At 36.0% G+C, this 13,180-nt stretch overlaps 1 protein-coding gene across 8 annotated transcripts in view; it reads left to right on the top strand.

Annotated features, from left to right (window-relative positions):
• Nucleotides 1-13,180, top strand: part of EVI5 (ecotropic viral integration site 5) — a 76,873-nt gene that overhangs the window by 30,517 nt on the left and 33,176 nt on the right. For 7 of the 8 annotated variants that reach the window (XM_033067108.2, XM_033067109.2, XM_033067106.2 and 4 more), the window contains exons 11-16: nt 104-157; nt 2,445-2,477; nt 3,043-3,189; nt 9,366-9,500; nt 11,579-11,719; nt 12,244-12,402. In XM_033067108.2, coding sequence (XP_032922999.1) covers nt 104-157; nt 2,445-2,477; nt 3,043-3,189; nt 9,366-9,500; nt 11,579-11,719; nt 12,244-12,402 — 669 coding nt within the window. The remainder of the gene's footprint in view (nt 1-103; nt 158-2,444; nt 2,478-3,042; nt 3,190-9,365; nt 9,501-11,578; nt 11,720-12,243; nt 12,403-13,180) is intronic. The other variant, XM_033067104.2, reaches the window with a different exon arrangement.

The following is a 13,180-nucleotide window of genomic DNA, read 5'->3' as shown; positions in this document are numbered from 1 at the left end:
GTGATGAGATAAAAATGTTAAAAATGTTGTTAGTTTGCTTTGCTTTTATTAGACTTTCAATTCATAACTTGAGAAATGGATTTGCGAACTGTTTACCTTCCAGAGGTTACGAACTGAAAATAGACTGCTAAAACAGCGCATTGAAACACTAGAAAAAGTAAGTATGTTGGGGATTAGATTTAATCTCTGTTAATTTAGACTTTATTGACGGCCATTTCATTATATGAAATGGGAATCTCAGAATTACAGTTGACTGTTTTCCTGATAATCTCTGGTGTTTACTAGCTGTGCTTAGCCAAATAACATGGCTGTCACCAAGCAATTAAGGTTAATGCTTTAAATATGTAAGGTTAGGTCTGCTTCTTAGTGATTATAAAATCAAACATTTTGACATACCCAGCTTGTGTTGTGCTGTTTTCTTTCTGAATTAGAAGTATATGTTCAAAGTCCAAAAGACTCCATGAAATAGTAGACTGGTTGGTTGGAAAATAGGTCATTGAGAGAGAATCTTCAGTTTTGAAAATCTGAAGTTGCTTGGTGTTTTAATGTAGGAGCAGAATGACAGACCTAGCAATGACCAGAGAGATGTTGCAGCATTCATACTGAGAACAGGAGCACTGCCGTTCATTTGTTCTATGTAGTGTTGAGGTTTTGTGGCAATTTTGGGTACATGGTGGGGAGAATATCTAAAGACTTATTTCTCATATGTTTAGTCAGGAGTAGAGTTTTGTTAGATTTTGTTGTAACTGACTGAAACCTCAAAAGTATGCATGAGGACTGCTGTGGATATATTGCCAACTGTTCTCCAGTGGCCTCTCCTGTATCCTGGTATCACACTTCCTGTGGCAGATTGCATCTGAGCTGCTCTGCTCAACATTGAGAACGTGCCTGTCCATCTTAAGCACAAACAGGGACCATCTTTCAACAAATGGAATTGAATGCTCTTGTGAGTTGCAAACAGTTGTTCATGTTTCACAGGGAAGGAAATGGTAGCATTTCCGTTAAGAGTGACATAATTGAAAGATGTCAATTAAACCCTGTTGCAATTTCTTTAAGAGCAGTCTGTTTTATTCTAATTAACTGATTTCACAATTTAATTTGGAAAAGATGCATGATAAGGACACATTATGAAAGTTGTGACCAAAAATATTTTTTATGAACATTTTTGTTTCTGGTATTGGAGATTTATAAAATGAATGGAAAAGAGTAGGCTCTCTTTAAGAAGCTTGAAGCTGTAGTGAATCATTTCAATGACCTTGGCAAATATGTAATAATTAACATCCTTGTTTTATACTTTACTTGTAGAGGTTTGAAATCTTTTCTTTTTTACTTATGAAGTCCATGATGAACTGCAACATGCAAGTGCTTTTGCAAATTCTGTACTTAGAACTTCAGAATTCACCTTCAGACTATCCCAATCTGATTGGAATTAAAACAATTCAAAATGGAAAAATAGTACCTATTAATAAGAATTTCTGAAGATTGTCATCATTGGAGCATTTAAAAAACATCATAAAGTGTGAAAAATACATTAAGTTCTTCTGTTGGAAACTTACTTCCAAAATATTTTTCCATCATTCAAACCCATCTGATTTAGTTGTGATTTCCTTAGTGTACCTTAACTTCTAAGTAATAGCTCTTATCTACTAGTCTGAACTTCAATTTTCATAAAAGTTTCAAGGACAAAGAAGGTCTATGAATAGATGTGTTTGCTGTAGAACGCTCAAAAAATTGAGTAGTTTCAGGGGTGATAAAGTAGAAATTAACTACAACTGCAGGGCAGTAGGGCTTGTCAGTGTGCAAAAATGAAAATTTTTCTTGCAAAAGTTGGCAAGGAAAGAGAATCTATGAACTGCTTAGTGAGTTACTGCAAGAGTTCAGTAAAACAGAACGTTAGCTGTCATAGTTGACATTTCCTACTTGTCTGTCAGTTTGCACCATTTAACTTCCCTGCTTCATCTTAGTGGAAGCTGTAGTTCTGCATGAGTGTCTTAGTGCTTAGTGGAGTTCCCTCTCTGCTCAAATTACACCTTTGTTTCATGTTGGGGGGAACTGTAGATTGTTTCTTGCAAATATCTATTTGATCATATCAGATAATGCTTCAGTAACTTTCATGAATTAGGGGAGCAAGCCATTCAAATAAAAACACCCAGACTCCTGTAGGTGAATTTAAATGCTATGGAAATCTGGCTTTGAAACCTTATTGTATCAAAGATGGACTGTGTTAAATCTGTTGCAGAAAAGGCTGCTTCCTGGGACCCTCGGGCTGAGCTGCCTTCATTTATATGAAGAGTTGTTAATTCTGCAAAAACAATTTGCACAGAAAATGGGTAGAATTTGGGCATTTTCTTTCTATCAGCTCTTGGTCTTTTTTGTCACTATTATCAGCCCTTTGTATTTTGGTTTCCCTTTTCCTCATTCCTATCTGAATTTTTCCTTTGTAGGAAAGTGCTTCCTTGGCAGATAGATTGATACAGGTATAGTCTTTTAGTCTTTTACTGTATGACTCTCTTCCTACTCATGAAAAAACCCAACTGCTTTAATGCATGCATATTTGCATGCTGTATTCTATCCCTGCTTTGCTGATTTGGAATAAACACAGAGCTAATATATCTTGCTAGAAACTAGTTTAATTTTGTTTACTAAAAAATATATAAACCAAATACCTGCACGTTATAGTAATTTTCCTAACCTACTGTAATTTTTTGTACAAATTCCTGTGGCAAATGGATTCTATGACACTGTATTAACAATGAAATTGGATATTGTGAACCTCAATCTGTGCATGTGCAACTGAGTAATAATGCATGAAAGGAATTTTATTGAATGCAAGTACAAAGCTGTGCTTGCTAACTGGATGCTGAACTTTGTAATAAAGTACTAAAGCAGCTGTTTAGTACTACTTTGTCCTAAAATTTCTACCAATTGTACTCTGTGCTGTTTGCAAAACCAATCTGATGAAGTAAGCAGCTAAGCATCACAAAGGCAGTTTTCCTTGGATTTGTCATCAAATGCTTAAAAAAATAAATTATGTCCTATAAGGGACAAGTGACAAGGGCCCAGGAGGCTGAGGAAAACTACCTCATAAAACGGGAGCTGGCCACCATCAAACAACAGAGTGATGAGGCCAATACTAAACTGGAGCAAGCTGAGAATACCATCAGGGAGCTCCAGCAACAGCAGCAATGGGTAAGGAGCCTGGCAGCACATCATCTCATCTTTTTCACTCACATGTGTTTATTTTTCCTCATCATTACATGACATGGTCTCTGTGCTGTCTTTGTAAACCTCTGTTCATTGTGATTTGCATTCTTAAAATTACAAAAATTGGATTAAATGAAATTTTGCTCTGTTCTACTGATAGATGAGATTGATAACCCTGGATAGGTGTAAGTTATGAGCTAATTAAAAAAACTAAAGGACATACCCACAGTGAAACAGACCAAGCAAAAAACTCAAAAATCCCTCACAAACCAACCCAAAGTCTTTCCACCACAAAAGAAATACTAACAAAAACACACATACAACCTCTGATAGCTCTTAATGCTGAGAATCTAGTCATTGTAAGTTGTGTCACTCTGAATACTCAAATTTGAGAATTGATTCACACTGCCCTTACCTAGTGTATAATTTAAGTCAGTTTCTTTCATGTTAATGTTTCTTCTGTGTACCTGCATTTGTTTTTTTTCTGAGTATGCTAAAATTTACTGCTTGCTGTAGTAGAAGAGTATTGTCCCTGATTTTGGAACTACAGAACTTGATTAAAAAGTGTGGGCCTATGTGCATATGGAGCAGGAAAATAATTTTAATAGCCTTTGATAGTGCTGTGTTTGCACTCTGTGTTTTAGGTAGTAAAATGTTCAAGACTTCTGACCTTTGCTGTAAGACTGAAGTTACTTCCCCTGAGACACTTAAAGTGATCAGTATCTTCTCTTTGGGGGGACAGGGGGAAGCATTTTAGCATCTTCACTTGCTGAATAAACAGTGCACTACTAGTATTGATGTGAATATCCTCCTACCGTTTTAAGTAAGTGGTATCCAAGTACTTGTCTGGAGTCTTGGGAATTTCAGGTGTAAGCAATACACCTTACTATACTGTAACTGCTTACCAGATTTCTTAATGTCAGTGTGACAGTTTGTTTTGCATGTCTTCCACCAAAGCTCTGGAATTACCTGTGTCTCATATTGGAAGGTAAACATGAGATTTATTGTTAGACTGAAAAGAAATCACAAATGTAACATTCTAGAACTAGTTTATTATGTTTGTTTAATGCACTTCAGTGTAAAAAAGATATGTATCTTAGAATAGTTGTAAGAAGTGACTAATGAGCTGTACTCTCTCATGTAAAATACTGCTTTCTGTAAAACTTGAATAATTTCTTTGGGGGAAAAATATGAAGAAATTATGATTAGGAAGATGGGAATGGTCTAGTAATGTTTTCCAACGTTGTAATATTTCAAGTGAAATGCAATGAGAAGTGTTTACAGACTTTTGGATATCCAGCTGTTTATTGTCTGATAACAATAACAATTACTTTTGGAATTTGTTTTTTAGAGGCATCCATGTTAATGACCTGTATGCAATTCAGAGCTATTAGAAGACTAAGAGACTATATTTTTTTATTCATTAATTGGTGGGAATATGACTTCTAAAGCTAATGCCTTTGACTGTGCTGGGGACCTTAGAGTAGCAGTGATGGGGAGGCCTGACAGGTTGCCTAGGTATGGGAACTGATCCTGAGCAAAACCTTAGATAACTGAGGATTGCAAATTGGGCTGGGTTGGAGCTGTGAGTGCAGAATACTGAACAAGTACTATGGGAATGGAGAGTAGCTTCCTTCTTTCTATGCTTCCAGCATTGTTTTCCTCCACTTAAATGTGAACATGGCTACAGGAAGTTGTCTAACTGTGTGGAACTGAGACTAAATCCATATGGTTATAGACAGATTTGTGCCTCATAGCTGGCTTATTCTGAGTGCAGGGAATAGCACTGTGGCTTTGAGACCCATCAGAATTAGACAATGTGGTGCAAGTGTTAAAATGGTTTAAGTAAGGAGCATTTTCTAGATTGTGCTGCATCAGTAAGACGTGTAACTGAACAGGCTTTTAACTCTTTCCAAGCATGGAAGCGGGAGCAGCAGCTGTGGGCGTTTAGGCGCCACCTGGTGGGAATGCATGGATTTATTTAGAATTTGGGCATTTTACTGTACATTGGTAAATTTTTTGCCACTTGCTAGTGCCAATAGCTTTGTTCTTTGCAATATTCATTTTTAGTATTTTCTTGCGAGTATTGGCTTTAATGCTTTCTTCTCTAATTATTTCAGCTTTGTTTATTGTTAGCAAAAAATGATTGCCCTGTAAACTTGTAAATCACTGCATAGTTTCTGTGCTTATTTAAAGACACAGCAGCTATTGTATATATTTTATCATCTCCATATTTTTCAATCTTGAACTGTCTGTTTCAGCATGATAAAAGCTTTAATGTTTGGATATGAGTCTCTGAAGAGAAATGTATGAAAAGAACTGCTTGAGGGTACTTGAAACTGCCTCTTCTGAACAACACTGGGATTAAAAAACCCCACTGTTTTGTTGGTAGCAAAAAATTATCTAAACAATAGTATTTCTAAGAAGGTTAAAATATCCTTTGTAAAAAGGTTATGCATTTGTATCTGAATATTATCAGGAGCTTATGCTATCTGTTCTATGAGATTGGATAGCATAGGTTGGAATGGCTTAAGGGTGAGTATTGAAGGTACTTACTGGATTTGTGTCTGAAGAAATTCTTCCCTGCAGCACTTCTGAATACAGAGATGATACAGGAGTATTCTTTTGATCAAAGCCCAACACCAGAAGCCCAAATTACATACAAGTTTATTTTGTTTCTGTACTAAACTATTTACAGGGAGTTTTTTAGTTGAACCAGAATGACTTCATTAAGGAATCTACTTAAAGAGGTAATCATTATAGGAATGAATGATACTAGTCTCTCTTTGGCTTCTCTGGTCTTTAATTGTGGAAGCTTGCCAAAGGCAAGTTGTGGTGGGTTACCAAATGATTAAGAGGAAGGTGGCTTCTTCCTCATACTGCTACTAAATCAAGAACTGCATAGAGGAAGTTGTGCCTGACTTGAACAAAATAGAGTTTTCTTTTGAGGCATGCTAAGAGCAATGGTATTTGAGGAGTATGGGGAAAGGGTAATCAGCCTGTTGTAACTTACTCCTGATAATTATGTGGTTTTTTTGCTGTTCTTTCCCCCCTTTTGTTTCTAAATGAAAAGGGTAGCTTTTTGCTGGATGTAAACATCTCCAGAATGCAAATCTTGTCTTTCCCTGTGACACTGTAATTGTCAATGATTACCCAGTTCATCAGTCTGAATGCTTTAAAATTGAATCTGATAAATTGGAGGCTAATTAAGCTAAAATTAGTTCACATCTTATTTTTAAATAGGCTCTTCAGCTATATTATGTGAAGATAGAATTTTAATTGACTAAGCATTCAGATGGAAGCATATGCATTTTGCAAGGTAATTTATAGTGATGTATTTGGTTATTGTTACAGCAACTTCATAATGCATAGTTTCTTTTCAGGAACTCATGCTAAAATGACTAATTATTATGATAATAATTAAGAACATAGTAATTGAGACTGGGAATGTGCGCTTGTAAATCAGTGTTGCAACTTTATGGAGGGTTTCACTTTATTTTACAGTATACTTTCTTAGTACTGTGTTCTGATTTGCAATGAAAAAGCAGAAAATAAGAATACTGTGTTTAGGGAAGTACTACAGTTAGTGCTTAAATGTGTAAACAAAGTTAGCTGGGAGCTGCTGAATCATCTGTTAATTGCTCTTCAGCACAGTGTACTTGAGAAACATTGTGTAATTATATCTGTCATCAGCCAAAATAGTATTTGATATGGTTAGGTTTAAAAAGAGTTGAGTGGAAATAAATCCAGTTGCATGAAGCAGAGCAAGGACTTGTTTCTTTCAGAATTAAAGGACTGTGGAACTACAGTTTTACTTCTTTATGCTACATGTGTCTCTTCAGCACAGAAAGAAAGTTATTGTGGTTAAAATGTTTGGTGGTGCCTGGAAGTCTGTTATTTGCATTGTGGCTTTTGTCAGAAATTCAAGGGCTTAAGGCAAATATATAAAAGCAGATATTTTTCCTGCTGTCAGATTAAAAGTAGTTTTCAAACACTTTTACTATGAAGTTGTGTCGCCTTTATATTCTAAATTATTGAAATTCTGCTTTGTTTTACTAAGTAGCAAAACTCACAACTTCCAATTTGTGAATCTTGATTTCTTCAGTCTGTTTTGGTCTTGGCTGGGGTTTTTTTGCCAGTATATCAAGACTTGATTTAGAGTCTGCTGTAACTAAGTAAATAAATACTCTTAACATACTCCTTAGGCAGGTGAACTCTAAAGACATTTAAAGAAAACATGAGTTGTGCCTGAAACTGGATTAATAACTTTTCTTACGTTCCCCATGACTAATAATTTGATAAACATCAATTAGATTTTTATAGAATACACTTACATTATTGCAAAATCAGCATGTATTCAATTCTTCAAATCTGCTGTTTTCTCTCAATGTCCTGGAAAGTACTAGAGAACTTCTTACCTTACAAAAGAGAGAACATTGCATTTGCTTTCACTCCGTATGTATCACAGACAGAAATCTGGAACGTGAAATGTAGAATCCATCTAAGTCACTGTGTGTGTCGTGGGATGAACTTGTACAAAGAGCCAGGGAATAAAACAGAGTGGTTGCTTCTTCTCTGCCTCTGCATGGTGTTACATATGGTACTTGTGTTGCTACATGATCTGAGGCAATTGTAGAAATGAATCAGCATTGTCCACCATCCTCTTCCTTGTACTCAAATCACGTCTGCCTCCATTGCTTGCTGAGGCAAAAACACTGTGTGGGTTGAAAATAATATGAATTCAATTAGTATTGTATACGGGAAAATTAATATTAATGTACAAGGATCATACTGTATCTGTGTTCCATGTGTGCTCACATGCACACAATGTGCTGAGTGCTTAAGTGGAACATGATACTAAAAACTGCCTGCCTGAGCTGCCTTTGCCTTTTAATGCTTTGTGCATATCCCTATCATTACAAATTCCAGGCATATATAGGCACATATATACAAGAAATAAGTAACACTAAGAGTAGTGTACATTTTGAATTTGGATTGTATTGTAGGTGATGACAAAAGGTTTAGTTGTCATGCAGAAGTATAAAAGCAAAAGAAAAAATTATTTCCTTGACCATATAGTTACATTTAAGTCTTTGTTTTGTCCTGTTTGCCTTTTATTTGTACATAAAAGGTCAGGGAATGTCACAACCTAACATAAGCATATAGAACTGAAGACTTCTGTTCATTTTTTAACTGTTTTTAGATGCAGAAAAATAAATTGTTTGATACAAACATAAAGTAAGACACAGCTGTATCTTTAGTATAATAAATAATCCTTTAAAAGTTGAATTATTAATTAAAATATAATATATTAATACAAATATAGTAGTTATATTTCACAATGTAGTTAATGACATCAAAAATATATTATTTTCCTCTAAATGTAATTTTCAGGGTAGCTATGTAAGCACAGTAACTAAACTACTATGCTTCGAGAATTTCAACACCCACTTTTTTCTTCAGTCAGAAATTTAAAGGCTGATTTAGGTTGGTGTTGCCTAGCAAGCAATTTTGACAATCCATCAAACTGACAAGCCATTTTAGAGTGACCCAGGAAAGAAATAAAATGTATTTTTCAACTATTGACTGGGGAGAAAAGTTAAGTGAGTCTTTTGAATATAAGTGCTTCAGTTGGATGTGTCTGAATCTCAGAAGGGATATACAGTGTGAGCAAACAAGAGCCAAGAGCTGGAGTGAAGAAAGGGGCAAACCGAAGTCATTGTACATTGAAGTAGTTTTATTTAAAATCCAAGATTATGGAAGGATTCTCCATATGAATTGGAGCTCAAGTGAACAGGGATTGAGTGATACTTGTATTAACCTTGTAATTAGCTAGTCTTTCCTGAACATCTTTTTCTGCAGATCACAAAATAATCACAGATTGTTTGAGAATCTTTCAGTTTGGTTGACAGTGAAAGAAAAGTGAGTACTAGCAGGGGTCTCAGTTTTGTCAACCACGTTTGGCTGTGTGGAGGTGCAGTGGTTGGAGAGACAGAGCAGTAGGGATGTTTGTTTGCCGTCTGGATTGACATGAGTAGAAGGTTGCGCTGGTATTCCTCATCTTAAGCACTTGAATGTACTTTTCTCACCGAAGCTGGTATATAAAAACCCTTTCAAACCATCTGTACTTCATACTAAACATATTTCTGCAAACTTTGTAGCATAAATGCAGTTCACGATACACTGAAGACTTTGTGCTACAGCTGGAAAAAGAGCTGGTCCAAGCCAGGCTGAGTGAAGCAGAATCCCATTGTGCCCTGAAGGAGATGCAAGATAAAGTACTAGAGATGGAAAAGGTAAATCAAACCAGGACCCTCTATATAGAACAGCACTAGAAACAGACTACAGGTCCCTGTCATTCTTTGCAGAACTGTGCTCTAGAACCTTCTCTTCTGTGCTTCTGTGATTGCAAGATGCTTTTCAAACCTGAAAGTACAACAATAAAACTAAGGTCTGTTTGCACTGGGAAAGATTTGGGAATAACCAATCACTTTTCTTCTATTCCTGAAGCCAGCTGTAGTGGAAAACTTGGATTTTGGTCAAATCTTGACAGGAAACATCAATTGTTTCAAAATTGTATCCTGCAACAAGAGCAGTGGGCTTAGAGCAAGCATTGAGATTATGTGAAACTAAATAGTTTCAGAGGGGAAGAAGAAAGGGTTCAATGTTACCATTCCCATCCCATTATGGGCAGAGAAAAATCCCTTCACTGCTCAGTATCAGAATCTCTACCATGTTAGCTTGTAACTTATTGATGTCAGAGTTCAAGCTGTACTCAAAACTACTGTCAAACATTTACCTTTCTTTGAAGCAAAATTTGACTGCAAGATAAAATAGCAAAAGAAAACAACCAAAACCAATAACTGACCTGATATAAAGCATGCTTTTCAGATCCTGTTGTGCTGGCTTTGGAATTGGTTTCCATAGGAAATTTTAACATGCTATATACCCAGGGTTTGGCTAGAATTTACTAGCTGATTAGATTAACCCACTGGAGTCAAGACTTATTTTTCAATTATCTGATGGGCTTAGTATTAGTAGTGTGGTAGTTTTTATTGTATTGACCATTGGTAAGGATTCAGGATATAAACTATTTTTCAAAATTCAGGAGACTACTTAATCTTCCTCAGTATGGAGACAGCATGCAATGAAAACTTATCTGTGAAGAAAAGCTGGAATAGTGGGGTCAGTTCCAGGGTACCAGACAAACTCAGACGTACAGTAATATTTCAGTGTGTCACAATGGACTTAGGCACTCAAGTGCAAAAGTGAGAAAGTGGCTGAAGTGAACTCCCTCAAATTCCTCCAGCACAGCTCCTTACTGCTGTTAGTGATCAGTGGTGTAATCTGGGGAGCTTCTGCGGAATAACCCAAGACACTCCTGGCCATAATGCCAGTGCCATAAACATTCAGAAACATACCCTCTCATTTTCTATATTTGCCATTACTCAGATCCCATGATTTTGAAACATGGAGTGCTAATCAATGGCTGTTGTGCTTTGTTCTGTTAAGATGTTAATCTAAATCATGTGCTTTACTCAACTTTCAAGTATTATATATGTCAGAGTATATTATATATGTCACAGTATTATATATCTGCCAAAACACTTCATTTTGCTGAAAACAACTACTGAGAAATAAAGTAGAAAGTGATGAAGAACAGTTCAGCTTTGAATATTTGGTGACCAGTGATTTGTTGTAGGGATATTGTAGATAGTCTGTCTGTTTTCTTCCCCTCTTGTTTCTTTCCCAGATTTCCATTATTAGGATTTCATATCTGTTTTGCTTTTTCTGGTGTTTTCACGTTTTTTGTTTAGTGTTCTCTCACCTTTCTACTTTTTCCTCATGTGTCTTGCACTTTCATCTGTAAGACCTCTTGACTGTTGTTGTTTATAAATATTAACAGATGGTTCCTTTGTCAGCATATCTGTTCTTCTTTTCAAAGGCTGATGACCTACTTCCTAAAAAGTAACTTTCCATTTATTATTTTTCCTGTAAACCTAAATAAAAGTTATAGCTTTAAGGTGTTATTTCAATTCCTTGTTTGCTTTACTTTTTATCAACTAGCTCTATATTTCTGATGATGTGTTCAAGTATTGTAAATATAATGTTTTGTTAGGGATACTATTCAGGAAAGTCTGAAAGTCAGAATACCTAGAACTACTACCTTTATAAAGTTTTTTTTTTTGCAGTTGGAAGTTATTTATACACACCCCCTATATCCAGAAGCTTAGATTTTTGATGGTTTTTATTTTGCAGAGGATGTGCACTTAAAGTTTTCTTAGTTATTGTTCCATGTCTATGTTCTTGGACTGGGTTTCACTAAGCACAATTTTATTCAAATACATATTTAAGAGGATGGTCCTTGTTGCAGAGGAACAGCTCCCTCCCTGATGAGGAAAATGTTGCCAGACTACAAGAAGAACTGATTGCAGTAAAATTAAGAGAAGCAGAATCTTTGATGGGTCTCAAAGAACTAAGGCAGCAAGTCAAAGATTTGGAGGAACACTGGCAGGTATGGGTAGCAATACACTTAAATGAGTTTTTATTTTCAATGATAAAGCAAAAGACTATAAAATTTTGAGATACTGAGATCAAGCAGAAACTAATGATTATGGATAGAACTGCTGAGATGAGAAAATCCTTAAATTCAGCTGTCACAAGAAACTTAACTTCAAAAGTATGTTAGAAATTGGTGTCTAGTTGTTGCAGATGGCAGAGGGCCTGTGCTACCAACTAACAGTAATGATAGGAGGGAAGTACCTGGTAAGTATTCCTACTTTGCTAAATGTTAAAAAGGGCTAGAAATAGACAAAAGTCTCAGGATATACTTGGATTTCACTGACTCACTGTAGCTGGGAATAAATATGTTCAGTTTTTAAATTGTTCTTAAAACCAATAAGTTTCCATGGGTTTCTAACTTTTAGGATTAACAGGGGAACTCTAGCTATTTGTCCTCGTATAACTCTGAGACCTTTGAAACAAGGAAACAGCAGGAATGATCAGGCATTATCAGTAAAAACCGTACTGTTTTTGTAGCGTCATCTAGCTCGTACCACTGGAAGATGGAAAGATCCTCCCAGAAAAAATGCAGTGAATGAGCTACAGGATGAGCTGATGACAGTGCGACTGAGAGAAGCAGAAACTCAGGCTGAGCTCAAAGAGACCAAACAAAGAATGATGGAGGTGGAGACACAGGTATGTTATTGAACACCAGAACATGTGAATTGAGCTGGATGCTGGCTGTTTGGAGTTAAATGGTAGATACCTGATGATGATCTTCACCATCTACAGGCAGGACTTCAGGTCCAAAATGTGGGATGTTTTTACTTCTGTTAGACAGGGATGGGAGAATCTCTTGCATACAGTCCAACTTTCATGTCTCTTCTTTAATCTTTTCCAGGACTATACTTCCTGAATTTCTGATTTGGGTTAATTAGTAGACACTGAATGTGTGTGCATCTTAATTCATTAAATTTTAGCAGGTGAAATAGCAACAACAAAAGTATGTTTAAGGTGTTTTAAATGTCACAATGTAATTGGCAATTCCAATAATAGTGATGCTTAGAAATTTGGAAAACAGAAATTTAGAAACACAATTTAGTGTGCTTTCTTATGATGATGATGGTGATTGATTTTCTGCTGAGGTCATGAATCTGGTTACTAAGCTTTGGACTCAGCAAAGCAGCTGTGTATTGGTTAGGGTTTTTCAGCACGAGGTTTGCCTTCTATGTACCAGAGTAGAAAAGCATGGGTTACTCCTGCTGAGGTTCGTGCAGAAAAGACAATCGTACCTTGACTGCCAAGATTATTTTTGTATAACTAGGGAATAAGTTGCTAACCACCTGTAATGAAAGTGCACTGAAGTGGTGAGTTCATATTATATTAGTAAACTTTCACTCAAGTTAATAAGCACAATGTGCTGATGATTGAGAAGGACTTTTAATAGACTTCTAAGAAACTTCCCATGAAATAC

This window comes from Catharus ustulatus, chromosome 9, assembly GCF_009819885.2.
Source record: "Catharus ustulatus isolate bCatUst1 chromosome 9, bCatUst1.pri.v2, whole genome shotgun sequence".
Taxonomy (NCBI): domain Eukaryota; kingdom Metazoa; phylum Chordata; class Aves; order Passeriformes; family Turdidae; genus Catharus; species Catharus ustulatus.
This window is presented reverse-complemented; position numbering and strand designations above follow the sequence as displayed.